General features: G+C 47.2%; 1 protein-coding gene across 5 annotated transcripts in view; it reads right to left on the reverse strand.

The window, feature by feature from the left end:
- ARHGEF6 (Rac/Cdc42 guanine nucleotide exchange factor 6) overlaps positions 1-27,350 on the reverse strand; it is a 38,929-nt gene continuing 11,579 nt past the window's right edge. For 3 of the 5 annotated variants that reach the window (XM_069014981.1, XM_069014985.1, XM_069014984.1), the window contains exons 3-21: positions 25,160-25,287; positions 24,547-24,748; positions 21,907-21,977; positions 20,605-20,699; positions 19,859-19,954; positions 18,922-19,044; positions 17,476-17,614; positions 15,553-15,612; positions 13,251-13,397; positions 12,289-12,375; positions 11,231-11,309; positions 10,226-10,359; positions 9,819-9,944; positions 7,029-7,049; positions 6,122-6,215; positions 4,903-4,992; positions 4,102-4,201; positions 3,219-3,273; positions 1-2,300 (exon numbers count right to left, since the gene is read on the reverse strand). In XM_069014981.1, coding sequence (XP_068871082.1) covers positions 2,160-2,300; positions 3,219-3,273; positions 4,102-4,201; positions 4,903-4,992; positions 6,122-6,215; positions 7,029-7,049; positions 9,819-9,944; positions 10,226-10,359; positions 11,231-11,309; positions 12,289-12,375; positions 13,251-13,397; positions 15,553-15,612; positions 17,476-17,614; positions 18,922-19,044; positions 19,859-19,954; positions 20,605-20,699; positions 21,907-21,977; positions 24,547-24,745 — 1,857 coding nt within the window. In that variant the 5' untranslated portion in view covers positions 24,746-24,748; positions 25,160-25,287 and the 3' untranslated portion in view covers positions 1-2,159. Of the gene's footprint in view, positions 2,301-3,218; positions 3,274-4,101; positions 4,202-4,902; positions 4,993-6,121; positions 6,216-7,028; positions 7,050-9,818; positions 9,945-10,225; positions 10,360-11,230; positions 11,310-12,288; positions 12,376-13,250; positions 13,398-15,552; positions 15,613-17,475; positions 17,615-18,921; positions 19,045-19,858; positions 19,955-20,604; positions 20,700-21,906; positions 21,978-24,546; positions 24,749-25,141; positions 25,288-27,350 lie in introns of those variants that run through there. The other 2 variants (XM_069014983.1, XM_069014982.1) reach the window with 2 other exon arrangements.

The following is a 27,350-nucleotide window of genomic DNA, read 5'->3' on the forward strand; positions in this document are numbered from 1 at the left end:
CCTTCTTTATTTGTTGAAAATGTCAATTAAAAAACTGTTCAAAATAAAAACATGTTAGAAAAGTTGAACTTGCATAAGTTGTTACACTAAATAAACCTACGTGACAAAGATACACTGGAAGGCAGCTGACACAACATCCATCTAAAGACAGACTCACTGGAACCTATTTACAAAGCACTGTAAACAAAGTAAATATGCAAACATTGCTGTCCATCTGGCATGGCTTCTTTTCCTTTTTATTTTCTTCTCTTTTTTTGGCTTCTAGCTCTTGACAAATGCTTGATCCAAAAAGTCCCAGTGTGCCCTCCATCACATTACATCTCACAAACATGCATATGTACACAGCACGGGTTTCAACTGAGCCTGGGGGCAGCAAAGACACATTTCTACCCTCTCCCTGGAGTGTCAGTGACTCCTGGTTTGTTCTGCACGTCAGCAGCCTAGTCCCCAACCCAGCTTTGGGCAGGCGGCAAGGCCAGGCAGTAGTGAGGGGTCTGCGCATGGCCTCCCAGAGCAGCAGTACATGTAGCAAAAGTTCTGCTCCTGGAAAACGATCCACAAGCACAGCAGAGCTTGACTGCTGACCAAACCACTCAACTGTGTGCCTAGGCAGGGATGTGGGGAGCTGCCATCTGGCTGGGATGCTCTGGGGATGGCAAACGTAGCCAGACCTCTGTTTTGCCCTAGAAACAGCTTAAAGAAGGTTTCTTATTACACTCCTTGAGATGTTTTGGAGTCTACATCTCCCAAAACACCATTTTCAATGTCCTGGCTAAATTTTAATGGCAAGGAGGGAGTTGTAATTATTGCCTCTGTTATGTCCTTCACAACCAACATAATGGTGTGACTGTAACAAGCTGTGGTGCCTCTGCACACCCTGGGACCATGCTGCCCTGTGAGATAAATAAGACACATTAACTTTAACAGAAGGTTATTTTTATAAAGCTGTTAAGGAAGGAAGAAAAACATCAGTTCTAAACTAAGGTATAACACCAAGTAAGATAAGGAGAGCTGATACATATGCATGTTGCCTGTGTGCTGTGGTCGAGGAGCTGTGCAGGGATCAGTGAGGGTGTTGCACATCCTTGCCCCAGGAGCGTTCCAGCTCTTGTCAAAACATAAATACCTTCCCTATCACAAGAGAAAGTTCATTTTCCCTAGCAGAAAGCCCCTTTGGGGTGGTGTGCGGAGAAGTGGCCGCTGGCTACATTCCCAACCCTTGGGAAGGAGCGATGGAGAGCCTAACATGGGCAGAAGGGAGCAGGGGACCAGCACATTTGGGGTTGTTTTTTGTTGTCAAGCAATGTTTACATTTCATACAGAGAAAAGCATGTCCTGCAAGAAGAAGCACAGCAAAATTATAATCTCCTAGGATACCTGGACACTCGATGTGAAAACAAAGCAGGGGATAGGAATTCTCCATCATGCATAAGAAAAGGGATAGGGGACAGAACAGCAGTTACCTGTTGTGCTAATCACGAGCTGTAAGGAGGCAGCACTGTGCAAAATACCTTCCTATGCGCTCTGACAGGTGCTCCAGATCTGGCTTCCCCAAGGAGTTCAAATGTCTTCATGTTAATTGCACATTTTAATCAGTATCAAGGCCACACAGGAACCACAGTATTGCTGGGCTCTAGTTCGCTACAGTCAACTAATGGGGAAAAAGAAGATAGATGGGAAAAGCTTCCCCTGTTGTGACTATCTGAAAAGAGGAGCATGGTGCTTTTTTGGTTTCTGCTCAATGCCACCTCAATAATGTTTTCATTCAATAAATAGGTACCGGCGCTTTTGGAAAGAATGAAAGCATTAAAAAGTGCTTAAGCTTCTTCTAGGAAACTGCTGCCCAAGCCTTTGTGAGCAGCAGTCACTAGCAGAGTTTGTATTTGCTCCCAGTAGCAGGTACAATGAGGTATTAGTTGCTGCAGATGAATTGTGAATCATGGACCACTTGCTTACTGGTTCAGCTGTGATTGATTGTTTCTGCTTTATTTCCTTACTGGATGGAAGAAAAACTATTTTTTTTCTCTATGACTTTTTTTTTTTGTAACAAAATATACCAAACCAACAAAATAAGGACCAAGAAGAGGCAAAGGATCCAGTTGCACTTCCCAAAGAAACACCTGAGGTCACACACCACTGCCTGCAGCTTCTCCACGAATTCAGGCGATCAGGGATGACTTGCGCCCAGTGTCCTCCCTGCCACACTCATCCGTCTGCTTCAGCAGCCTTCTCACCAGCTTCTCCAAGTCCTTCCTGGATTTAAGCTCCTCTTCCAAACACTGTTTCATCCTTTTGTTTTCCTGCAAGGTGAAAAACAAAGGAATAAATATGCGGTTAATGCCCGAGCACTTCATGCAGTGAGGTACTTCCATGCATCTGCTGCCTGATGCCTCAGAGGTGATGAAATAACAGGGACATTTGATAGGACTTCGTGAGGATGTAGACTATAAGTGGATCAGACCACAAGTAACCCAAACAGACCCTTACTACCTCAAAAACCTGCACAGAAGTTCCCTGACTTTGGGCAGGCAGAAACATCCTGCTGGAAACCTAATTTTAGCTTGGGTTGAAGAACCCTGTTCTCCTGCAGTGGTTTCTCCCACCTCCAGACTTGGGACTGGAGGGAAGAGGACATATTTCCTCTGAGTCCACAAGAACTGGTGTCCACCAGACCCCTATAAAATGAACAGTCAAGTTGAAAGAGCTTTCGGAATGGAGGGAAAGTTTCATGTTACCACAAAGACCAACTACTCCTTCCCTCTTGCTGTCTCTGGCATTCAAGCATGAAGGATGAGGAAGTGGTCTCCAGCTGTGCCAGGGCAAGTTTATATCGGATATTAGGAAAAGTTTCTTCAAGGAAAGGGTTGTCAAACACTGGTACAGTCTGCCAAGGGAAGTGGTGGAGACACCATTGCTGGGAGTGTTCATAGAATGTGTGGGTATGGCCCCTCCAGGACATGCTTTAGTGGTGAACATGGTGGTGGTGCTGGGTTGATGGTTGGACTCCATGATCTCACTGGTCTTTTCCAACCTTAACGATTCTATGATTCTGTGATTCAGAGAGGTAAATCAGAAGAAAACTAATTCTCATTCAGGAATTTGCAGGATTGGACCAGGATCAGTAAGACTTTTCCTGGCACCGACCAGCTGAAGATGACCCAGCACAGATTGGTTGGCTTTCACTCAACTCCCAGTACAAACGATCCCACCCAAATTACCTGCTTCAGCTCTTTGACTTCATCTTTCAGTGCATAAACTGTGTCAACAAGGCTTCTGAAAAAAAAATTGAAAGAAAAAAGAAATAAGAAGAGTTGGGGTGCAGGAAAACAGTGACAGCATGGGAGGTGCTGACAGGGAAGTTGCATCCAGATTCTGCTTCCCGAGCATCAAGCTGCTGCCTGTGAGGGGACTCTGGAAACACAGCCCAGGAGCACTTACAGGCCACTGGTCCAAAACTCAGGGCTCTTTTCTCAAACCTCAGTACCTTGTTCTGCGCTGAGTTATTGGCAAAGATCTGTGGCTTTGGCTTCCTTGTTTATGCTATGGCAATAAATAACAATGACTTTAAAGGTAGAAATGCCTGAGCATCTTTTGTAAAGTAGCCTTGATTCATTGAGGTTGTGCTGCAACAAATCAACCATGAAAGGAACACACTGACTGGGTTGGAAAGGGAGAGGCTCAACACAGTCACACAGATGCAGAAGTTATAGTACAGGCTGAGAGCACTCACAGGCAGGTGCCAGGCAGGCTCCCGAGGGGCAGCAGCAGCCCAGTACATCAGTAGTTAAAAAAATAAGAAAATAAGAGCCACTTGCTTGGTTCTGTCCCCACTGACCCCATTATCCTACACCTGGATAAGCCATAAACTGGGGATCCAGACTTCCAGAGGGATACAGCCATGTCAGGACAGCTGGGAAGGCGGCTCTGTCCTTAAAAGGGACAAAATAGCGGTTGAAATTGTCTGGTGGTTCTTTGCCAGAACTAAGGCAGGAGCCAATGACACCAGCCCTGCTCCTCTGTGGGGACAGGGCATTGGTTCTTAATGCCATTCCAAAAAGTGACACAGGGATCTGTCTGCAAGTGGAGAGCAGCTACACTTACTTTTCCTCTGTGACTGTCTGGCCATTGCTTCGTGTTTCCTCTATGATGATTTTCTCTTCCTCAGGAAGAAGGACTTGGGGGATGGAGTCTTTACGGGACCCTGTGTACAAGAATTATTCATCAGGCAGAAAAAGCAGTAATCTTCCCTGGTGCCCATGCTACATCAGACAGAAGCTCTTGTTCTTCCTGCTCCACCATCAACCTGGGGCAGGCTGGAGATGTCAGCTGCATCCCACCAACCCAGAGCTACAGCAGAAAGTGGAAAATTTTCAAGAGTACTCATTGCATCTAAAGTTATGTCATGACTTATAAATGAAACCATTCAACTAGGGTCAAGAGCTCCCCAAAGAACCATGGCCTCCCTTTTTTCTGTGTACCATTATTTGACAGTTCAGTGATTTAATTTGACATCTCACCAGCAATGATAGTTTTACTTCCAGAGCTGAAGATGTTAGATAGCTTCTTATGAAGCAGGTTGTTCTTAAACACGCAGCTGATTGAGAGATAATATTCATGCTTCCTTTCTAAAGCTATAAGCAACCTGAGATTACCATCAGGTAATCACTGGTGAAATAGCAGTGTCTCATCTGCCCTCCTACCTGCTTCATTCTCTGTGTTTAGAAGAAAAACAATGGCAACTAAACCACTAGGCAGATGAAGCTCCCTTATCTCGAAGACTGAACACTACACAGTTTCCTAGCATGAGTCTCATTGCTGTATGATGCAACATCTGTTTTTTCCCAGAGGGGTTATCAGTGTTGTGGGCAGAGTAGGAGCTAAATAACGTGGTTGTGTGCCCACCTGAGCTGAGAGCTTGCTGGAAGCCTGCCCCAGTACAGTATGCCTCGATCACTTTCAGGATCTGAGCATCCTCCTCCAGCGCAGCAGTACCTGTAAAACATTGCAAACAACAGCAGGCACAAAAAGCAAGGTACTCTGGCCTTGTCTCTCCCAGTCTTTGTACCCAAGCCCCTTAAGAGATTGTGCTGTTTCTTTGGCTGACTGTCTCTGGGACGTTGTCAAATCCCTTTCGAGGTCCTTTGCATTTTCTGGCCTTAGTGGCATCAAGCGCCATGACCAAATGGTGTGAAAACTCATCTCTAGTTGCTCATCTTGGCAAAACTCAGGGAATTTTTTGCCCTACTTTGAGTGCAGGCAGCACTGGGAGATGGGCAGGCAAAGCCCTAATGTGGGGGGTCTGGTACAGCAGCACCAGAGCAGGACTTGGAAGTACGAAGTGTTAATTTCCAGCCTCCACTCAGTGCTGTCTTCTCAAGGGAGAGAGCTAGTTGTGGAGCTGCGCACGGCTGTGCACGGCAGCTTCACCATGGCTGGGTGACCATGGCCTTTCATGTAAAGCTCCCAAGGAGTGTCCCAAGTGGGCTTTAGGGAGCTGTCAGGACACCCCTCTTTGCAGGTGAACACCCCTGTTGGGATGGGGACCTTTTTGTTTCCTAATTCCCCATGGAAACTGTTCTAGGACCTGCTGGCATGCCCAGGTAAGGGTTTGTCCGAGCTGTCAGACATATTTTGGTGACTCTTGATGTGCAGTTTTAATGCAGTTTTTAACTACTTGGAAGTAGTTCCTTGGCTTCATACCCAGAACAAGACCACCCACAACCCATGACCCTGTGCTAGCAATCACGAGGAGGGTGGTGGCATGTCTGGCAGTCATAACTGGGAGGGGAGGAAGGATCTGTCAGAGGCTGAGGACCAGTGCACTTCCAGAAGCCTCCTGTGTTCAGGAGCACACAGGCTTACAGTGAGAGCATCCTGTCACATCCTGCACTGCAAGAAAGGGTGTTCTCAAAGTCCCATGGAGATCACTGAGAACACAGAAATCTCCAGAAACAAAAGAAAAATAGAATCATAGAATGGTTGGGGTTAAAGATCATCTAGTCCCAATCCCTGCCATGGGCAGGACACCTTCCACTAGACTAGGTTGATCCAAGCCCCATCCAACTTGGCCTTGAACACTTCCAGGGATAGGGCAACCACAGCTTCTCTGGACAAAACTTACTTTTCCGAATAACAAACTCTTCATCGGATGGTTTTCTCTCAGTTTTCCTTTTTGGAAGAAACTTCTTCATTGTTTTTGGACTTTTGCTGGAATCCTACAGAGAAATAGACTCTTGTGTTTAACCAGAATCAAAGGCAGCTGGGACAGGGGAGCAGCACAGCTGGGTGTAGCTACCCATGCTACACACAACATGTTAGAGAACTATAAAGCAGACAATGACAAAGTTGGGGAGAAAGATGGGTTTTGCCCTTCACATGTGCCAGTTGTGACCCACTGCTCCCTGGAACAGCAATGGGAATTGCACCTGCAAGTTTGGGCCAGGACAGGCTCCTTTAGTAAATTCAACTCTGCTCTAAAATCCTTTAGCCATAGAATTCAAATACATTGATAACACTTTTAGTCTGCTTACCAACTCTGTCATCTGTGCTAGAAAACCCTAAAATGTGGTTTATTCCATTGACTCGATTTCTAATATAAAAGAGTTGGCAAATAGCTCTGCTTCTAAATGTCCACAATTTGTGAGTATAAATCCCACACACACATATACACAGAGAACAGACAAACACATACAAAGTTAGTGTTTGCTATGACTCCATGAGTAAGAAACACAAGTTTTTTTCTCCTTCACTTAGTTAAAATTCTTGCTGATTTGGAGAGAATTAGTGTACTAGTAGGTTACATGCAATAAGCATTTAAAGCAGGAGAAGAGGCATGCCAGGAGGTTTAAGTACCACAATACTAAATCCTTTCGGAGATTTATCTCAAAATATATTTGCCAGTTGCTACTGACTCTGACAATAACTTACGGATACAACAAGGCAAGATTAGGGTCATGCAAGCACAAGAAGCATGAACAGGAACAAGCGTTCTGTGCCACGACAAGCCAAAGAGATTTATCTACCCTTACCTTTAAGATATAAGACATCCTCTACAATGAATATGCAAAGAAAGAGAAGATGAGTGTGAGAGACTGATGATTTTTATCATCAAGTCCATTAAATCCACAATTCTGAAACACATTTCAATGTTAGTCCTGTGATTAATGCAGCACACCGTCTGTACTGGTTTTAAAGCACTATCAACGTGCAAAGGAGCACCATGTCATGCAAAATGGAAAATTTACATGTGAGACGCAGGGTGAGTGGGCATTAATACACTCTAAACACACAGAGAACATGCCTCCTCGGTTAGTAGTGGGTGTTTGTGGATGTTGGTTGCCTAAACTGGTGCTTACAACCACAGGAGCTCCATGTGCCTGGCTCCTTCCAAGCCCCAGGGATCGCTCGGGGTCTGTGCTCAACACCAGTCCTGAGGGCCTCAACCCAGCCTAGTCAGGATGCCAGGATGCTCTGCCCACCCTGGTGACAATCTCCTAGGATTCCATCTTCTCAAAGGGGACCTGCCATCCTCACTGAAGACCTGACCATGCCATCAGGCATCAGCACTGCAATACCTCCCTGCTCCACTGGCAGGGACGGGGAGCTTCCTGCACATCCTGTGGAGGGCCCAATCCCTGGATGCCATCTCAGGGATGCTTGATCCAGGGAGCCGCTTGGCTCTCCTGCAGGTCTGCCCAGCAAAGTCATGAACCCTGATGTTATAAAGCCTTCACCTGATGCAAAGACACCAGTTTAAAAAAAAAAAAGCAGTAGAAGAAATGATTTGTAAATCTTTTTCCCTTGCTAAACTGAATCCAGACACAGCACTTTACACACGGAACTTATCTGTTCTGTCATTTCAAATTACTACTGGAAAGAGAACAGGAAAAATGACCCAATCTCAATGGAAATAACAAGAGTGATGTGCAGTACACAAGCAGGGTCTGGGGTTTCCTGAGCACAGCTGGGTACAAGGAAATGCACAAGACTGTGCCATCCTGTCCTACACTATGACAAGACAAGTAAAGTAACACTGTATGTCTGAAAATCTCTAATCTTTTAATCAAACTCTCCCACTCACTTCCCTACAAATAACCTTTGAAATTTGTATTCCTTCATTAAATCTTCATTATAGGAAGGTGCTTGCACGGAACTGTTAGCATTGTTTATTTTGTGCTCTACTTTAAATTAAAAAAAAATTAAAATACAGTGAAATGGGGATAGCGTTTAGTCATTCAACACCCCAGAGGGAGGGATGAGGTAGATGTGGATCTGCTTGGGCCAACAACCAAACTTATTTCCCATCTGTCATCGCAGGCTTGTGTCCATGAGTCCCTCCACAGGCTCAGCCTGAACTGACTGGGTACCAGGCTGTGCCTGCCCAACTCTGGACACGTTGGCCTTTGGGTTTCCACCAGCATGGTCAGCACAGCTTTTTCCCATGGAAGCCACATTTTTGGTCCTATGACACCTCGCAGGGTACCATCCACCATCCAGTCTCTTGGGACTCACTGTTGGCTAGGCCTCTGTGGCAGAAACCTCTGCCCTGGTTTTGACACAGAGAGTTTAATTCCTGCTATGGGTGGCAGGGGACAACAAACTGCAAAGGACCATGGTATTAATGATATCACTCAATCTGTGTTTTTTCCCACAGAAAAATTTCTCTTCTACCTCAAGCCTCTACCTATATTTTTAATTCACCACGCAAGCAAGAAATCATTTAGCCTCCATTAGGAATTTGGAACATGCAAAGATTATGGATCATTTTCAGTCTGCTCAGTTGGTATTTAAACACTTTAATTCCCAAACTGAAATGCGTTACTCTACAAATTCTAAGAAATAAATGCAACAAGATGCAATGAGGCTACATAAAGTCTCTACCTGGAGCAGCAGACTCACAGCCCTGCAAGCTGCCAGACTCTCCATCCCTAAGTGCTGGGAGGGCTGAGGGGGTCCAAGCCCCCTCCCTGACCCCATCCTCACTGGGGCAGTGACCCTCCCAGGGCTGCTGTACGAAGAAAGGCAGCTGACTCAGATCCAGAGTGCTCACTCAGTAAGGGGAACGTTACCTGAGGTACTGGTGAGTAATCCCAAAAAATTTAACATGAGGTGGGGAAAGAGAGCACTACAGTTGTGGTGCAGGGTGAGAATCAGAGCTACGCTGTATTTTGGGTTTTCCCACACCACCTCCCAGCTCCCAGGCTGGGATTTCTGCAGGGGAAGCCATCACTTGGGCTGCTGCCTCCCAGCAGGACCTTGCTGTGTAACACTCAGGTGGGTGGCAAAGGAGGGTCAAGCCCCACATCCTGTTCCAGCCACCAAAACAGGGTGGAAGACACAAGAAACACGGGCAGGTGTTTTGCCTCTTCCTCGTGGCACAGTATTGCTTCTCAATCATGTATCACTGAGCTACTGCTACAGCTGGAGCTGGAACACATTCCAGCAGGGAGCAAGACCAAGCTCAGACCAAGGCAGGAGGAGGAGAGGAGGCAGCTCCACCATGGCACTGCCAAAGGACAGGGCTCAATGGGACACCCAGATGTGGGACGGTGACATCCAGCAGCTGAGGGTGCTGGCTACAGCAGCCAACAGCAAACATCCAACCTGCAAACACACATACTCATGAGTCCCTTATAGCACAAAGTCTGGCACAGCAACCAACATCCATCACAGGACTGGGGCCAAACTGGCAGAGTCATTTTTCTCAACATCCCCAACATCCTACATTTCTGTGCCCTTGCTACGGGATACGAAACCTGGACACAGGGTCTAGGGATTGTGTGAAATGAAGGTCCTGCACAGGCAGCTGGGATGATTACCTCTTTGTAACTCAGCGCTGCTGATGGTCTGAGTGGAGGAGCAGGGCGGAGGCAGCTCAAGCTCCAGGGCTTGAGGATTTTGGGGGGTTCCAGAGGCCCACGGATCTGCCCAGATGAACTAAATGTCTGAGAAAATAGACGAGAAACAAACCAAGACTGTTAACCACCAAACAAGGCAGAGAAGTGGAGGGGGATGGTCAAGCATTGAGACATTGAGACATCTAAGTTGCAACAAAAATAGGGCAGGCTACATGTAAAATGGTACAAGCACAGCATGGTTACAAACCAGACTGTGGGATATGTCTTACAGCTGTCATGTTACCTTAGTGTCAAGGCGCACTGCTGAAACAGAGAGCTCAGGCAGCAGCAAGGAACCCAGGCAGCAAAGGCCAGGAGGTGACACTTACCGAATGAGGGCTCCAAGACTGTGTTTTGGAGACAGTGCTGCATGTCCCTTTCGTCAGCTTTTGCAAGTGGTCAAGCCACTCGTGCAAGTCCTGGCTGGTGCTGCAGGACACAGTGATCCGCTCCATCATGTTCCCTGTGGCAGAGGGTTAAATAACTGTCTTTAGCAAGTGGAAGAGACTCAGGAGGAAACACAGGGTGGGATCAGCTCAGCACAGTAGGAAATGGCTCCTCAGTTTGCACAGTCCAGTGGCTCCAAAAGGGCCAGGGCAAAGATAGAATCATGGAATCATTAAGGTTGGAAAAGACATCTGAGATCATCAAGTCCAACCATTAGCCCAGCATTGCAAGGTGCACCACTAAACCATGTCCCTAAGCATCTCATCTACAATGATGATGTGACTGCCTATCCTGCTCAGGCCAACCACTGAAAATGTGGGAGCTGCAAGAAATGCTAAGGGAACTGGTGAGATGAATGTGTGAGGATTATTTAATGTTAAAGGTCAATAAACACAACATATCCATGATTAACAGGATCCTGACACCAAATACCACCAGCACAAACAGCTGTACTGCAGCCCAGGCACTGAGCATGAAATTATTGTATATACCTACAAGTAGTGAGATAAATTGAAGGGGAAAATGGGAGGAACACTAGGAAAGCTCCCTGATGACCAGAACCATTAATCTGTCAATAAATTAGGTACTCAGAGCTACAAGGGATGGCCACTGGATGCAGACAGGGCACTCCAGTGCAGAGCAGTGCTACTGGGACGGGAGATTTGTCCCATATGAAACACTACAGTCTCCAAAGGCAGCCAGAGGCAGAGCTCCAGGGCACTGGGAGGAGATTGACTCAACCAGAGGTGCTCAGGAACTCAGACAACACATGGTAAAAGAGCAGGAGGAAGATCATGGTGGGGAATTAGGGAAAGGAGGACCAGTACTTCCAGTGGCAACAGTTGTTTGGACTGGGAGGACAGCCCCAGGCAGAAGGCCCCACTGACCTGTGATTTCAAACATGTGCTCATTCCCTTCAGCATCTTCCAGCTTTGTCAGCGTCATTCCTGTCAAAGGCAGCTTTCCCTGGGAGAATTGAAGAGCAGTCAGCATCTGTGTCTGCTTCCCAGCACGTGTTGTTCTGCTTGTTTCTGCTGATTCCTTTCTCTTTGGGAATTGCCATTTAAAATTAATTTGTGAAGGCTTCAGACTGCAGGAAGAGTCTCCTTTAATGTATGGATCTAGATTTCCCTGCACAACTAGGTCAAACCCCAGAGATGAGGCTCCCATGATAACTGAGTCATCCCTGGCTCATCTGCCACCCTTTCCCTTCATTCAGTGCAAGCCTTTTTCACAGTCAAGTCAGAAGGATCAATTTCCCCTGTTTTTTTCTGAAAGCCTTCCCCGTCCCTCTGATTTGCATGCTGAACTGCCTGCTCACCTTACTCCCATCGGTGGGTCAAGTCAGAAAACCCAGCCAAATATTTCCCATATCGTTCTCATTTCCCTTGCTATGACAATGACACATCAAAACAAGAACATCCTTTTCCTGGCAGTATTGATGGTTTCAGACAGCTGGAGAAAAGCCAAGCTCTCAAAAGCCTGATTCCAGCCATTGGATGGTATGGAAAATGGTAAAACACAAGAAATGCAGAGTTATACGTAGTACCTCATGGAGTGGAATTTTTGTGCTCTTTGCAGTGGGCTTTATAAGTGTTTTCCAGAGATGGCACAAAACTGAGAGCCAGCTGGCTGGTCAAAACCCTACAGCTGGGTCAGGACACCTTACACACACACACACACACACCCCCCACTCTCAAGAACAGCAGGTAGAACAACAGGTTTTGAGGTTTTTCCCTTTTTTTTTCTAATTTCACAGCATTCACTTACCAAATGCTGCTTAACCATTTATCAGGACAAAGGCATTGACTATCCTAAAGCCAAGTCCTGGCTCCCAGCCTGGGGTGTTTGCATCACAACAGAGAATTCGAAGGACACAGAGGACTTGAATTTGATAAGAACTATCTGATTTCCTTTTTTACACTGAACGCCTAAGCATGTCTACCTGATAGATGAACCCGCTCATCCGTGGGCTTGCAGACAGCATCAGCAAAACATTGGAAAATAACAAGAAATACCGCTCCTCTTTCTCCTGGGGGGATAAGAATTTAGGTTAGTCCAGTTGGCAGTGCATCACAAGCACCTGCCTCTAGCAAACTGAACCTGTTGCAGCTGGAATCACAGCCTGTGAGATCACCCCCAAACCAACTATTCTGGCTTTTTTTTCTTTACAGCATCTCATTTATGTACCAGTTTTCCCCGCATAGATTTTTGTCTGCATCCTGCTAATCCTCTTCCAATCATTGTAGAGTGCCTCAGAGGGCCTTATGTCCCCCAGCATCTCACATCCCAAACAAGAAAGACTTTTGGGACTAGATGCTGCACAGGTTTGTTTTACAGGTCTTCCCTTCCCAGGGAAAAGTTGCTACAGCAAGCAATTCAGTGCTAACAGGAACTTTCCCACACCGAGCATGCAGCACACATGCCTTTAGCACCACTGAGGAAGGTCTGTGGCAGGCACTGGTGTGATGCATTAGGACCAGTAGGACAAGAATCACTCCAGTTAGTTCCAAAGCACAGTCAGCTCTGGGGTGGGGCATCAAAGCAGCCCCTGTGCTGGGCATAGGACACTTTCTAAAGTGGACATAGGACACTCCCATTTCTCAGAGTAAGTCACAGGGGAGAAAGAGGGAAATTAATATGCTATATGACACTGAGATACTTCTTTTGCTTGAAAAGTGTGTCACCAAAGGCCTGAAGCTAAACCTACGGGGTGCCTGACTCACTTCAAAGACATACACAGCCCCATTGCACAACTCTTCCTGAAGTAAAATTATTTATCAGCATTATTTGTCACCAGTTTGTGGCCTGGAAGGAGAGGAGCTGCCGCCTCGCATCACTTATCCCGGGTGCAAGCGGGTATTCAGACATCAGTTCTTTAGCCAGCAGAAGGAACATTACACTCACCTCACTTCCCCCAGACTGCACCATAACCTGGGACATGTAGATGACGTTTCCCATCATTTTTATGTCCTCTCCTTCCCAGCGCTGGATGGATTCAGAAAGGATTTGCAACTCGAGTTGTTTCCTCTTCCTCAGCTCCTGGCATTGCGACTAGGAATCACAGCACAGCTTTGTTAGCTGAAGGGCAGGAGCCAACCCAACTGTTGCAGTTGCAGTTCCACCAGCAACACTCACACAGCCCTGTGGGCTCAGGGATGGTTGTGCCAGGGATCAGGAAAGCTTGCTTTGGCTCCATTACACAAAGTTTCTTAAAAAATCACACCCTAGTGATTTATGAAGTAATGATTACATTCAAATGTCAAAGAAATTGCAAACTGCACTGAGCAAACTTTTCTTTCCAAACCAGCTCTACCTCTGAGAGTTTAGGGTCACAATTTCCAAACCAAGACAGCTGCACAGTTAAATGTCTCTAATTTTGCTACTGCTTACAGGGATTTTGCCCATTTTGTCCAAACAGCAGAGTTGTACTTGTAGCACTGCAAAGTCCCCACAAGTCAGATGGGTAGATATTTTCTAACCAAAATCTGCGAACCCAAAAGCAGGACTGGGCAGTGCTGTAGAGTAGTACAAAAAAGAATCTTCTCAAAGCACTGTAACTGAAAAGACTGCACCACTGCTGGGCAGCTGGGGACTGGAGAAGCTCTAGGGAGTGACCAGTCTCTCAGCAGCTCTCAGCAAGAGAGGACAGTGCTGACTGGACAAAGACAGTCCTGCAAATCCAAGCAAAACTTTCTTTAACTGACCCCTCTGCCAACAGGGAAAATTGCTGCAAAGCCAAACCAGAGCTGTTTTCACCAACTGCTTGGTTTTTTCCAAACTCTTTTTCTGACAGAGATTTTCTTCCTTTCCAACTCTTTGACTATCCAGCTCTTCAAAGAGAGAGGCTGCCTTGGGTCTAGTTTGAAACCACACACATTTGAACCAAACTGTGGGTGCTTACTCTAGTTCTACAACTGTTGTATGTTTTGATGGCTCCCAAGTGTAGCTGAATCCAATGTTCCCAGGATAAAAATCCAAATAAAATCCACAGGAGTTCATCAGTCTGTGCAGAGACACCACTGTGAATCACCAGGCTCTTTGGTTCCTCCCTGCCTTTGCTTGGGAGCCTTCCTGGTCCTATAACAGGACCATGTGCCCATCACAAGGGGCACCTCTGCCTGTCTGACCTCAAATCCACACTGAACCTCTTTAGCTGTGTCATAATGACATTAAATTACTCATCATCCTAGTACACATTTCAAGTAAAACCATCCAGCTCTTACGAGATTTCCTAAAGATTAATGACACCTTGTAATTTAAATGAGTTATTCCTCTATTAGCTTCCAGAATAAATGGAAAGAGTGTTGAGTTTCTAGTAAATGTAACATGACCACTCTTTCCTGTTTTCTATGAACTTTCTCCTCCCCATCTTTTATCTGCACTGCTAAACGCATCTGTCACAAATGTGTGATATCTGTTGTGCTAAGGGAAGGAAGCTGGGCCATAGCTGGAGTGGTTATATATCTGGAGTGGATATATAGATATAGATAGATAGATAGATAGATAGATAGATAGATAGATAGATAGATAGATAGATAGATATGTGGCTACGAAGCAAGAGAGACTACAGCTTTTTTAATAACCAAAAAAAGCTTTTCCAGGTAAAACCTTTGTGCACACAGGTGGCTTTCCCCCCTCTATTTCATCTCAGTGCAGCAGGACTTTGAGGGGTGCAGGTGACAGAGTTCATAGAAATAGGTTTGTTATCTCTGAGTCATCCCTCCTCTCTGTTCCCCACCAATGGCCACAAATTACTGGAATGTGGTCCAAGCCTCCCAATGCCCGTGGAGCAAACCTCAGCCAAATCAAGAGTTACTCCATGGGCTCAGAGGGGAAATTCCCATTGGCACCAGCACTGGAGTCAGTCACATCTGTGCTAACTGCTCCCTCAATGAGCAAGGGCGATCTAGTTTGAGGTGGCAGATGATTAGGGAATGGACACAACATGAGATGAAAGGGACCCTGCTGTCACCACGGTCCACATGTGGCTTTCAGCAGCAGAGGGGACCATAGAGCCAGGGTGCTCTTGCCACAGCAAGAGGAGCAGCTCTAGGGTTGAAATGTGAATTTAAGTTTCTTTGTAACCCATCTTTTCCATTCCAGAAGACCTTTTTTTTCTAACGAGGAGAAAAATGTCAGGCTTGACTCATTCTTCATGAAATGCAGACCAGAAATGGAGAGCTCTATTTTAAGAATTGACACCTACCACAAGGGACTTGAAGGATGTGACAGCTTTCAAAACATCTTCATGATCTGCATGCGCCTCCTAGTGAAGGGAGAGCAAATTCAGTCACCAGCACCAGCAGAACCCAACCTGAGCATCAACCCACCCTGAGTATCACCCATCCTGAGCGTTACCCACCGTCCCAGTACACCCAGGGCTGAGGATACAGACAGCATGGGATTCAGGAAGAGCTCAAAGTCCCCCAGGTACCTTCCCCACCATCAACTTCAACATGGCATGGCTAAAGGCAGCTATGCAATTCACTGATACCAATTTAATCAGTGTAAAGTGGCCAGAGCAAGAGTAGGTATGATTGGACTTAGAACAAATCTGACTTGCAAAGAAAAATCAGTGAAAACAGGAAGTGGTACAGGATGCACCTTCAGGAAGGAAACTTCCATTGACATGCCAGGTATTCCAGGCACTGCCCCATCAAGGGCAGAAATCCACGAGCATCAAGGGGGCTTCACCTCTGGGTTTAAGGGAAGGCATGTCTGAGCAGAGTGCTCTTGGGCCAGGTAAAAGCAGAATGCTGCCCCTTATCTCTGACCACAGCTGTATGCTAGTACTCTCCCAGAATTTTCTCCTGGATCTAGGGGCCTGCTCCTCACCACCAAGTCCTCATGCCAAGCAAATCATAAGGTGCCTAGGTTGTGATGGAGCTGTCCCTGCAGCCTGGGATTGCTCATGTGGAATGTGGGACGAGTGGCTGCCTTGAACACACCTGCCCCCTCAGTAGCTGTGCAGCAGTGCAGGGAATGCTGTGGTGTACATCCACACTGCGTACAGCCTGCAGCATCACAGCTTAAACCTCAGCCCTACTAATTCATGCAACAAAATTCCCACACTCATCTTAGAAACTAAGACAAATAAGTGATGTGTCCCCAAATCCACTGCTGAACTGCCTGCAAAGAGCAGGCAAAGAGCACAATGCATATCCTGCAAAGAGCACATTATCCCTGCATGGGCATGGTGGCTGCAGCCAGGCTCAGCTCAGTCCCTATAGCTCAGCTCAGCCAGGTGAGAGGGTACAGGTATGTCTGGAGTGTTCCTACCCTGCAGGCTCTCATGCTTTCTCCTATGCAGGAATATCCCTGGCTCAAGCATAGAGGTTTTAATCCTTTGGCTCAATTGTAGGTCATGGATAAGTGTGCTGAATTAACTGGTAATTAAAACTGGATGAGGGGAAAAAGCAAACTTGGTTAAAAACAGACTGTTACTTCTGTTTCCTTCACCCCCTTGCACCACCCCTGAGTTTTGCCTTCCTGCAGCTAGAGTGCACCAGCATCGAGTAGCAGAGATCTCTACAGTCCCTGGGGCAAGAAATGTCCTGAGGCAGACCTGCTTCTTGCCAAGGAAGTCTTTGTGCCCCTGGCCATACTCCCTGCTCCCAGGGACTTGCTCTCCACCCCTGTGTCTGTGCTGGCTGCCAGATCCATGTCTGTCTGTGCAGCTCTGCCTCCACCCAGGAGCACAACCCTGGGGCAAGGGGTGGGGATGTGCCTGCAAGCCACAGGAGTGAGTGGCCAGGCTTAGGAATCTCATCAAATGATAACAAAAACACAGATTTATTCCTGGCTGTGCAAATAAATAGCAGCTGCAGCCCAGCTCTAGACTCTGCTTTTACTTGTGCTGGAAATGGCCCATCTTTGAGGAAGGGCTGGGGTGAAGAGCAGTCAATGCATTTCCTTAACATTTCTCTAACTCTTCCACCGGTTTCTCACTTTTAATCTGAAAGGTAGATGATGTCTGGGGGACGTGGGACATCTCCTTGGAGATGTGGTAAGTACTTTTAGCCTCATTGTGCTCAAATACCAAGAGGCAGAGGCATGTCTTGAAGCTCAGGGAGCAGCTCTGGCAGCATCAAGGGACAGAGCCTGCCCAGCAGCCCCACACCCCACCTACCTCCATGTGCCGCTCCAGCTCCTGCAGCAGTGTCACGTATTTATCCAGCCTCAGGAAGGGTTTGCTGAGGCTTGTGGTTAGGATGAGAATGCCTGGGTTGGCCGCACCCTGGCTCTCCATGAACTTCTCCAGCTCATCACTATAAAAAGAGACAACAACAAGGAGGGGTCTCAGAGCTGAGGGTCATGTTTTGCTGCCCCCCACAGTCTCCAGATGGCCAGGGCTCTGCTCTGAGCTGGGCCTCTTTGAAGGCAGCACAAACTTCCCTCTGAGCACCCCCACCACGACCAACCCCATGGAGCAGACAGGGAGCTGGGAGCTTCCCACCAAGCAAGACCCTTCTCCCCTGGAAAGCAGGAGAGGATGCTGTGTGGCCACAGGAGTTGGAATGCACAGCCCCTGGGGCACATTGCTGCCAGAAGCTGGTCTCCCAGCACAGCAAGGTGGCACAGGGCCAGGTATCTAGTGGTGGATGGGAACAGGGGGAGCTGCATAGGCTGGTGCTGTGCTGGAGGAGGCTGCAGCAATGCACTGGGACCCTGCTGGAAGCTGTGATACATTGTTTGCGTGCACATTGCTCCAGAAAATATGGCTTGTGTGTGTCAGCACATTTGCCAAAGCTGATTCTTTGGTTGATTTAGGAAAAGGGGTCAGACTGAGGAATCACATGAATGAGTCATTTGCTGGAGCCAGGCTTGTTGTTACACTGAATTAAAGCTGGATTTCAGCAGGTGAGTAAATACATTGCGAGTTCCCATTGCAGAATGGGAAGACGTAAACACTCCTGGATGTGGTCCTGGCTTTCCCATCATTGCAGGGAGGACAGCTAACCTGCATTAGGGATGACACAGTGGTAGCATCTTGGCTTGGCACACTCTTGAGCAGAATATCACAAAAGTTTAAGTGCCTACTCATGCGGGTCACACTGAAGAAAGATGTTATTAATGTGATCTGCCAATGACCCTGAAAATCAACCATTTGGTTGAATAGAAGCTCAATTAATAAACTGGGTAACTGGGTGACTTGATGACCATCCTCCTTCTGCAACAATGGGCCCCCCACCACGGTGCCATAGGGGAACACCCTCCCATTTGTCAGTGTGTGAGCACTTGAGCGGTGGGTCTGAAACAGCAACTGGGTCCTTTGGCAAGTAACAATCACAGGAGATGCTACTGCCAGAGCTGATGCTGCCTGTTTGACCCAAGGTGGGAGTCATCTATGTGCAAAAAGGACCTGTGAGATCAGCTCTGGACACGAGCAGTGAGTTGTCTTCATGCTGAAGCTGAAAGGCTCTGCTGAAGAGCCCAAAGCCCCAGCACGTTTTCCAGCAGCAGGAAATCCCCTTGCCCTATTGTCAAAACACAGGTCAACAGCCATGCCAGGCCAAGTATTAATAACAAAACTCAACTTTTTAAAGGAGTCTGAATCGCCTTCTCCATCACTCACCTGTGTTGTGTGAGGACATTCACTGCTGAAGGGTGGTTAGCACAGTACGTCAGGTACAGGGAGCGGAACTGGGGCATCAGGTTCATGAAACAGCCTCCCACACGCTGCTGGTTCTCGGGGAGCCTACAGACACCAGCACACCAGCCAGGTTAAGCCTCCGGATCTGCACCCTGAAGCTACAGCACTCTCAGGGACCTGCCCAGGAACTACCCACTGCACAGGGACGTTCCCACGTCACCTGATAACTGCAGCACTGAGCAAAATACCCACACCTGCCACCTGGGGAGGCAGAAGAAGGGGATCCTCAGGTGGGTCTGGGTTTCTGTGGTGCAGACAGTGAGCATCACAGCCTAAGACAACCTGTGATTCAGCCTGATCTGTCTCACCAGAAAAGCTACAGCTGGGATGATGAGGATGTGCTTGAAAGAACTAGGGGGTAATGGAGGGGGGGGTCTCTGGGCTGCCCCTGAATATGAAAAGGTGGATAAAGAAAGAGAAGCCACAACCTGAATATATTCCCAGTATTCAGTCTTTCCCCATCTCTTTTCAGCCCTTAGCTAAGGCTAAATGTGTCTGTCAGCCTCCCTGCAGGAAATTATCACCTCTAATAATTTGCTCTTTGCTCCCTGGCAATTCCCATCTTCATGCCTGCCAGATCTCCCACCCTGCATGTGCCTGCATCTTTGGGTTAGGCACACTTCTGTGTCAGGTCTAGTGACACTCATTCAGCAGATGCCTTAACACCAGAAATGTAAGAGTTCCTTCTGCCTTTCCTCCTGCCAAAGCACTGCCTGTCACCTTTCCTCAATCCTGTTATTTTCTTCTATATTTAACAAGTCTAAGACAGCAGCCAGGAGGAACATTAATGAACATGTCTTTCTATTATTTTTATCTAGATTAAAAGCTTAACAACCTCAGTGCTATGACACAAACTTACTTTGCAACTTCTTCCAAGGCTTGGTTCAGTGTTTGCTGAAAAGCAGAGATTTCTTCCATGTTTCCCAGCAATGCTGCGATGTCCCCCGCGCTGAGCCTACAAGAGCCACATCACCAGTCACCATTAAAGAGAAGTTGCTCTCAGGAGCATACCATTTTTATTCGTAAGCAGCCCTTCCAAAAAGACACAAAAATTTCTCCTTCTCCAGATACACAAAACTCATGATCTGTGATCTACAGTCCGCAGTCTCCTGGAGAAGACGTCTGCTGCCAAGGATTATCTTAATTGGATTTTAATCACTTAATCACACTAATCTTCACAGATCTTTAGCTGTCTAATAGACACAGACAGATGGGATTTCAGCCAGAGGTGGGGAGGGAGGTGTGTGCACAGACACAGAGACAGTTTTGTCTTCAGGGATTCATGCTATGGATTTCCCTATGGGAGGAGGGTCCTACAGGTAGGGGCTGCTTTGTTCCTTTAGTGAGGTTGGATGTTTCCAAAGCTAATGTGCCTGTTTCTGTCATCCTGTGAGTCACTCTCCTACCACCCTCATTTAGGCCTACAAGGCTGAGAGCACAAGAAATTTTCCCACATTAAGATTTTGGGAAGGGAGAAGTGACTGAAATACGGAGGCCACTCTCCCGTCTCTCCTGACTGGACAATGTCTAAACATGTGCCCTCTGTCCATGACACCCCAAGGCTCCCACAGTGTCCTCTCCACTTCAGATGCCCTTATATCTTACTTATCATAAGACTGGAGGGGTCTTAAGTAAGTTCCCAGAAGTGACTGTAGTTCCTTTGCATAATCTCGTTCTGTTTCCAGAATATTTTGCAACACCTAGGGTGAGAGACAGAGCACTGAGAAGATTTATGTACTAGCAAACTAGTCAAAAGAACATGACATCAGCTTCCAAGTCTGGAAAAGCATAGAAGTGTATTTTAAGTCCACAAATCACATTTCTTAATGCAGAACCCAGAACACCCAGGAAAGTCCTGGTGGTCAAATATTGAGATTTTACTTTGCGAACTTGAGAAGGCCTGGAAAGCAGACGTTAAAAGCTGCACCAAGGATGGCTTCTGTGGCAAATCAAGCCAAGGTACACCTCATTCGCCACTTCAGGGATGTGGTGGTGATCTGGGTTTGGTCCTGCTAATCCATCTCAGCAGCTGGTTTGTCTCTGGCCACATAGGAGGCAAACCCAGTGCCTCCTGCACGCTCCCAGTCAGCACTCCAGCTTCTCAGTGTGGATAAGTACTGGAGACAGTGGAGGTGGTTTCCAGCTCCCTGGACAAACTGTTTCTGCTTTGTTTTGCTTGAAATATATTTAGACATACTGATGAGCAGGATTCAGCTCCAGCACTGAGAGCCAGGGATGCTCACACGAGGCATCTTCACTCTCCTACACCACAGGGTTCACTCCAGGACTCCTGGACAGAGGCAGTGAAGGTAACTGCCCCTGCTTTGCCAGATCTCCTCACTTCAGCAGCAAAATGTAGAGGAGGGGGTGTTTCTCCACCCATTCTGCAGCAGCCATTCATGGCCTGGCAGGCTAGGAACCTGCTCCAAAGCCAAGTCCAGTTACGAAGCCAGGCCATGAGCTCTGGCAGCTGCCTGTCCTTCAAGGGCTGCAGCTGCTGGCAGAGGCACAGGACAGGCACCTTGGGGATAACAGCTCCAGCCAAACCCAAGACAGGGACCAGAGCCCTGATCTGGCTTGCCTACACCATGACATTATCTCCCCTTCTTTATCAACAGGAAATACTGTGCCTTATCCCCCCGCATTGATGTGAAAGTTGTCACCTCTCCTTAACTATCTCAGTTGTCTACTTCAAGTCTCTACTTTTGACATCTTGCAGCCACTTCCATTTGAGGTTTATTGTCTCAACAGCCTTGAATCCAGGGAATGGAAACAGCTGCATTTAAACACAGAGCCACATCCCCAATTGTTACAAATTGCTTCAATGATTTTTAAGGGAAGGAGCCAGTTCAGAAGATAAATAACATGGTACTTATTAAAATGTATGATCAGCACTTTAAAACTTACCACAGGGTAATAATTCTTTGTCAGCTGAGTGTTTTCTAGCCCTTTTAATGCTTTGGGAGAGAGTGGTTTATCTGCACAAAAAAAACCATGAATAAATTACAGTGCACAGCTCTCATTATTCCACCAGGAAAAGACACTGCCACATCATGTCCAGCAAATGTAACTTCACCCCTGTGACCACAAAACTTCAATTGAAGGGTTTGTTTCCCCATTTCACAAAAAACTAGGATCAAAGCAGTGGCATGCACAACACTGACGGCAGCCAAGCGAGTCATACCAGGAGCTTCGTGCAGCCTCTGCCAACCAATGTCCAGGTTTGCTCCAAAATCCCTGGCAGCAGCCCAGTATCTGGCACTGTTTGGAACTACAGTGTGGCTTCACCTGGCCCACTAAATTTGGTTTTAAAACTGGGTGACTGTCAGAAATGAGAGATACTGTGTTTTTTTCCAGGTGATTCACAAGACACTTGAAGCCAACCCCAATCAATATGCTGAACTCTGATCTCTGCAGTCACTTGTGATGCCAAATCCTTCTCTGAATGAAGTTATATTTAAATGAAGATCTCCCAAAAACCTGGAAATCCATTCTCATTCTGCATTTGCTAAATCCCTGTGGATGCCTCCAGCATCTGTACATATGTGCACGCACACACACACATGGACAAGTTCTTGCTCCATTGTTCCTTCCTTAGAGAAGCCCCTTCTCTGCCAGCAGCATGGCTTTCCCAGCAACACCATCACCCCTCTGGACTGGGACAGGAAGGCAGTGCAAGGCTGCCCCAGCCCTGGCCACTCTGCGCATACTTAAGCAGCTCCATGCTATGTGGAGCAGCCAGGCTCTCCTGTCTCCCTGCAGTCGCTCACACAAGACAATTACTTTCCCACTGATAGCAGGGGAGAAGCTTGAAATTGATACATTTAGCATCTGGAAGCTGCAGCTTGGTGTACTTTCTAATTACTGCCATTGCAGTGCTTCCTGTCACTTCCAGCCAGGAGCTCTGTGCCTCATCTAAAGACTCAGAGGAGCTCACCTCCACAGTTATTTCACAGAATCACAGAATATTTCCACCCAAAGGGCACACCTAGGACAGAGCAGAGGCAAGGACACTGCTGAAAAACAACTCCATTCAGAGTGACAAGTCTTACACTGTGGAGATGGGAAAAGCAGCTCCCTGCCAGCTGCAGCCCCGGCAGTGCTCCTGGGGCATGGAGGGTTTACTGATGGTCCCTCATTCCTCACTTGCAATGCGGCCACATCTCCTGAGCATGCAGACACCAGGGCAATGAACTGTCCTGACATGTGAAATGGTGACAAGAGAGGATCTGGAGGGAAAAGCTCTGCAGACAGAAAAATCTGATGGGCTCTTACATCAGGACCTATGGGAGACTGGCCCTTCACTTCAGTGAGGTACTGTCATTTCATGCAGCTCCCATCTGATTTTCCCTATAGGACTCAAGTTTATTCTCCTTTGTTTAAAACATCTCTCTTCTCCCCTCACTGAGTTGATTAGTGATTCCTGAGTTGTGCCAGACATGCCTTCAATGCCTGCTGCAATGTCCTGCTCCAGGTCAGACATCATTTCCCAGAGGGAAACAGTGGGAGATGAGATATCCTAAAAATGATTTTTTTCATTTAGAATTAAGTAAAAACTGACCTAATTCTGAGCATTAAATCATGAATTTTTTTCTTCCCTCCTTTGCTTTGTTTTTGCAAGTGTGGAAGCAAGGATGTCTAACAGGGGCTGCACATTTTGCAGCTAATTTGCAGACCCCTGCTGGTATCTCATTGTTTGAGGCCAGAGCAGATCTTGAGCCATAGAACCAGCACCAAGCACACAACTGGTCTCTGTCTATGGTAAGTCCTCAAGGTACATTAAGGAGTTAAGTTCCATTTTGCAAAAAAACAGTTTAATCTCACAAAAAGGCCTGGGTGAGCTGCTTGAATGGATGTGTAATGCCACAGGGCAGTTGGCCAGGGGTTTCACATTATCATCACCCTACGTCTGCGTACAGCCACATCACAGAAAATGTTAATGTTAAGGACACTCAAGACAAAGCTCAATAAAGGCAGATGTCATCAGACAGATCATCCCCTCCCTCTTCCTTTCTCAATATTGCAGCAAAATCATCTGGGGAAAAATGTACTCTGTGAAATCAGCCATCACTATGGACCGTGCCCTGTGGCCATGCAGTTTTTGTCATATTCCACACCATGATGGTGAGCATCCATTCCACTGATGCCTGAAAAGCCAGGATCAAACACAAATACATTGCCTGACCAAGGTCTCTAACAAAAAGCTAGTTCTGTGCTCAGATGCTGGAATGACCTGATGGCTCCCCAGGGCAAACAGGACCCACATCCATCTCTGTCCTCATCCTCTGATAATATCACTGCTTCCATGCTGCTGAGGCTTGGGGGGAGTAACAGAAAGGCACAATGTGCTGGGAAGAGGGTGAAGCAGCTCTCAAGCAACTCATCTGAAAGGCTACGCTTTGCCCTTCCATTCATCCTTCCATTAGCCCAGCTGCCTGAAGTACACAAACGGTCCTTAATAAATAGCAGCAATTTCCCAAAGGCACAAGGGTCCTCACTGCATTATACCACTGTCATTCAATCAGCCCTTGAAAGCAACTTGCTTACCGGTGGATTTGATTTCTCTGACGTAGTTGCTTGGGAACCAGCCTGTTTTTCCATTCAAGGTCCCTTCCCACCAGCCCCCTTCTTCAACTCGGGTGACATAAATAATGTCTCCTTTGTTAACAGAGAGTTCATCCTCATTGGTCTGCTTAAAATTGAACCTGGCCTTTACCACCAGCTGATGACTGCCATTCTCGGTCATCTCCTAAGGAAAGAAATGTGGAAAAACATCAGTAAATAGTCAAAAAAAGCAGAAACCACTAGGACAAGCCATTGTTCTTCTCTGTTGTGACAGCTGTTTTTTAAGTATTGCTCTGTATAACAAGCAATAATATCTTGCTGTTACGTAAACACTCCCTTCAGAGGACCACAAGGTCCCTCCCAAGCATTAATTTAGTTTCCCAGTGCAATGGGTGGCAGATAAGAATCACTCTCCTCATGTCACACAGAGAAACATTGCAGTTTGGAGAAGCTGCGGGACTCTCTCCAGGTGAGGCAGCAAACCCATGATGGAGATCAGGGGAGAACAACCTCTGATGCTGAACCAGAGGTACCAATCACACTCCTCTACCCCCAAGGCCATCAAACCCACGATTACATGTTAAATAAAGGGTACCACAGGCTTGGACTGCCTCCGTAACACCCTTGCTGACTGGGAAGCTGTGCCGTTGGAGTCACTCTGGGGGTCTCCAGCCGCAGAGTTAAGAGAGGACAGATGAGAACATGGCCCTTTTGACAGCTGATCTGGGGAAACAAAAAAATGTCTGAGTTTTACTCAGCTGTTCACCATCCCTCCACATCACAGCAAAGCAAAGAGTAAAGCCTGCAAAGAAAACAGGAACAGGGCACAACAGTTCAAAGAGCATCTATCAGAGCAAGATAGCAAGTGCATGACATCTGCAGTGTGGGTACTCCCAGTCAGCAGTGAGGGCAATTTTCTGGGCTGAGATAACCCTTCCATCATGGAAGAAGTTAAATTGCATCCTGAGGCACTCCTAGGTTGTGCCAGCTCTGCAGCCACACATTCAATTGCAGTATTTCTTTGAAATCCCCCTTAAAACTGTAGAAAAGTAGACTAGTACTCAGTACAGTGATTCCCTACTGGGAATGTTTCTGGGATGCAAGTAAGCACTGTTGAAGGTGTGTCAAAGTTTAGCTCTCCAGTGAGTGCTCTTAGGTCACCTCTGCAGCTGCAGTGTGGGCTATCCTGCTGAGTGGGGAGGAATGCTGAACAGTTGGTCCACACAATTGCTCCTCTATTTAGAGAAGTCCCTCTGGGTTCATTATCCAGCTGAAAGAGGCTAGGCACTATTTTGATTGCTGTTCATGGACGGCTGCCATTAGTCATGTGAGAGAGGGATTCAAGCCACACCGAGGAAGGACAGGAGTGTCATGGCCAGGAGATGAACTGCCCATGGAAAGGCTCAGATCTTCCCAGCAGCTTTTGGAGCTGCCGCCGTCACACACACAGAGCTCCTTGCTTTGCAAACCAATCTTTAGGCTTGTTTCTGTCCCCACCTGATGCTGGAGGCAATGCTGCTGCTCTGACACATCTGTTTTCATAATTAGTGATTTGTTTCTATATTAACACTGAAAAAGTTGCCAGAGGGTAAAAAGTTTCCTGGTCCTAACTGTGCAGAGACTGAGTCAGTGGCCTTGTTGCTAAGAGCAGTTCCAGATCCTGCAGGACCTGGCAGCACTCAGCCCCAGCATCCTGCTGGATGCTGCAGAGGGGTAAAAACTTGGGACTCAATTCCCAGTACTTCACTGCTACTGTACCCCACACCACAATGTGGGACACCACTCTGATCACCTCCATTCTGTGTTCCATGGTGCTCAGAAGACACAACAGCACATATTATCACTTCAGTAAACTGTGAAGGACTTTTAAGATTGGTCTTGTAGGTTCTCTTCAGATTTTAGGACACTTCTGCATTCCAGAGCTGCAGTTTTCCACCTGCAGTGGAACCTCACATGTCCGTGGACCTCAAAAACAGAGCAGAGAAGAGCAGTCTGCATGAATCCTTGTGCTGGGTGTGCAAGTCCCTGGACCACGTTTGGAGTTCTGCCTTGAAAACACTGCAAGAGGAGAGGGTGATCCAGCCACAAAATGTGCGCAGAAATGGGAAAAGACAAACTGCAAGGCTGCTTTTCCTCCATTCTCCTCCACTTTGAATGCCAGCATGGAAAACTCATTCTAAAGGGGAAATTTGGTGGGAATTACAGGAAGTCAGCTGGGCTTTTATGCTCCTCAGAGGATTTTTGTTTCAATAGGAAAACACCTCATCCTTAGATTGGACCTGGAGCAACACAAACTGTGAGCTCTTGTGGAAGAGACTTGCTTTGTCTCTCTCCTACTCCTTGCACAGTGGGGACCAGGTCTGTGACTACGACTTCCAGGTGCTGCTGTCTTACAAAGCCCAGCCATGCCATACCCACACACCTGGCTAGCCAGTCTGTGCTCCAGCGATGGACAACATCCATGGCAAACCTTATGTGCTGTCAGTGAGTCAGTTTTCTCTCTTGCCCTGCTTGTTACACAACTGCCTGACGACGACTGCAGGGTGAATTCCCAGATTCCTGGGCTGCAGCAACTGCAAAATCCCTCTCCATGTAAAACCCACTTTGCCAACAGAGTGGGTTTTTCTCTCTGAAGCATCCTGATATTTGAGCAGGAGCGGTTTTGGCTGCTCTTGGTGACTCACAGGCCAGGGGTGTGGCTGGCTGCCAGTGTGAGATATTCTTCCCCTGATGCCTTCTGAAAGGGAGGGCATAAATCCTGAGTCCAGACTTCGCTTATTCAAGTC

The sequence above is a fragment of the Aphelocoma coerulescens genome, chromosome 4A, assembly GCF_041296385.1.
Source record: "Aphelocoma coerulescens isolate FSJ_1873_10779 chromosome 4A, UR_Acoe_1.0, whole genome shotgun sequence".
Lineage (NCBI taxonomy): Eukaryota > Metazoa > Chordata > Aves > Passeriformes > Corvidae > Aphelocoma > Aphelocoma coerulescens.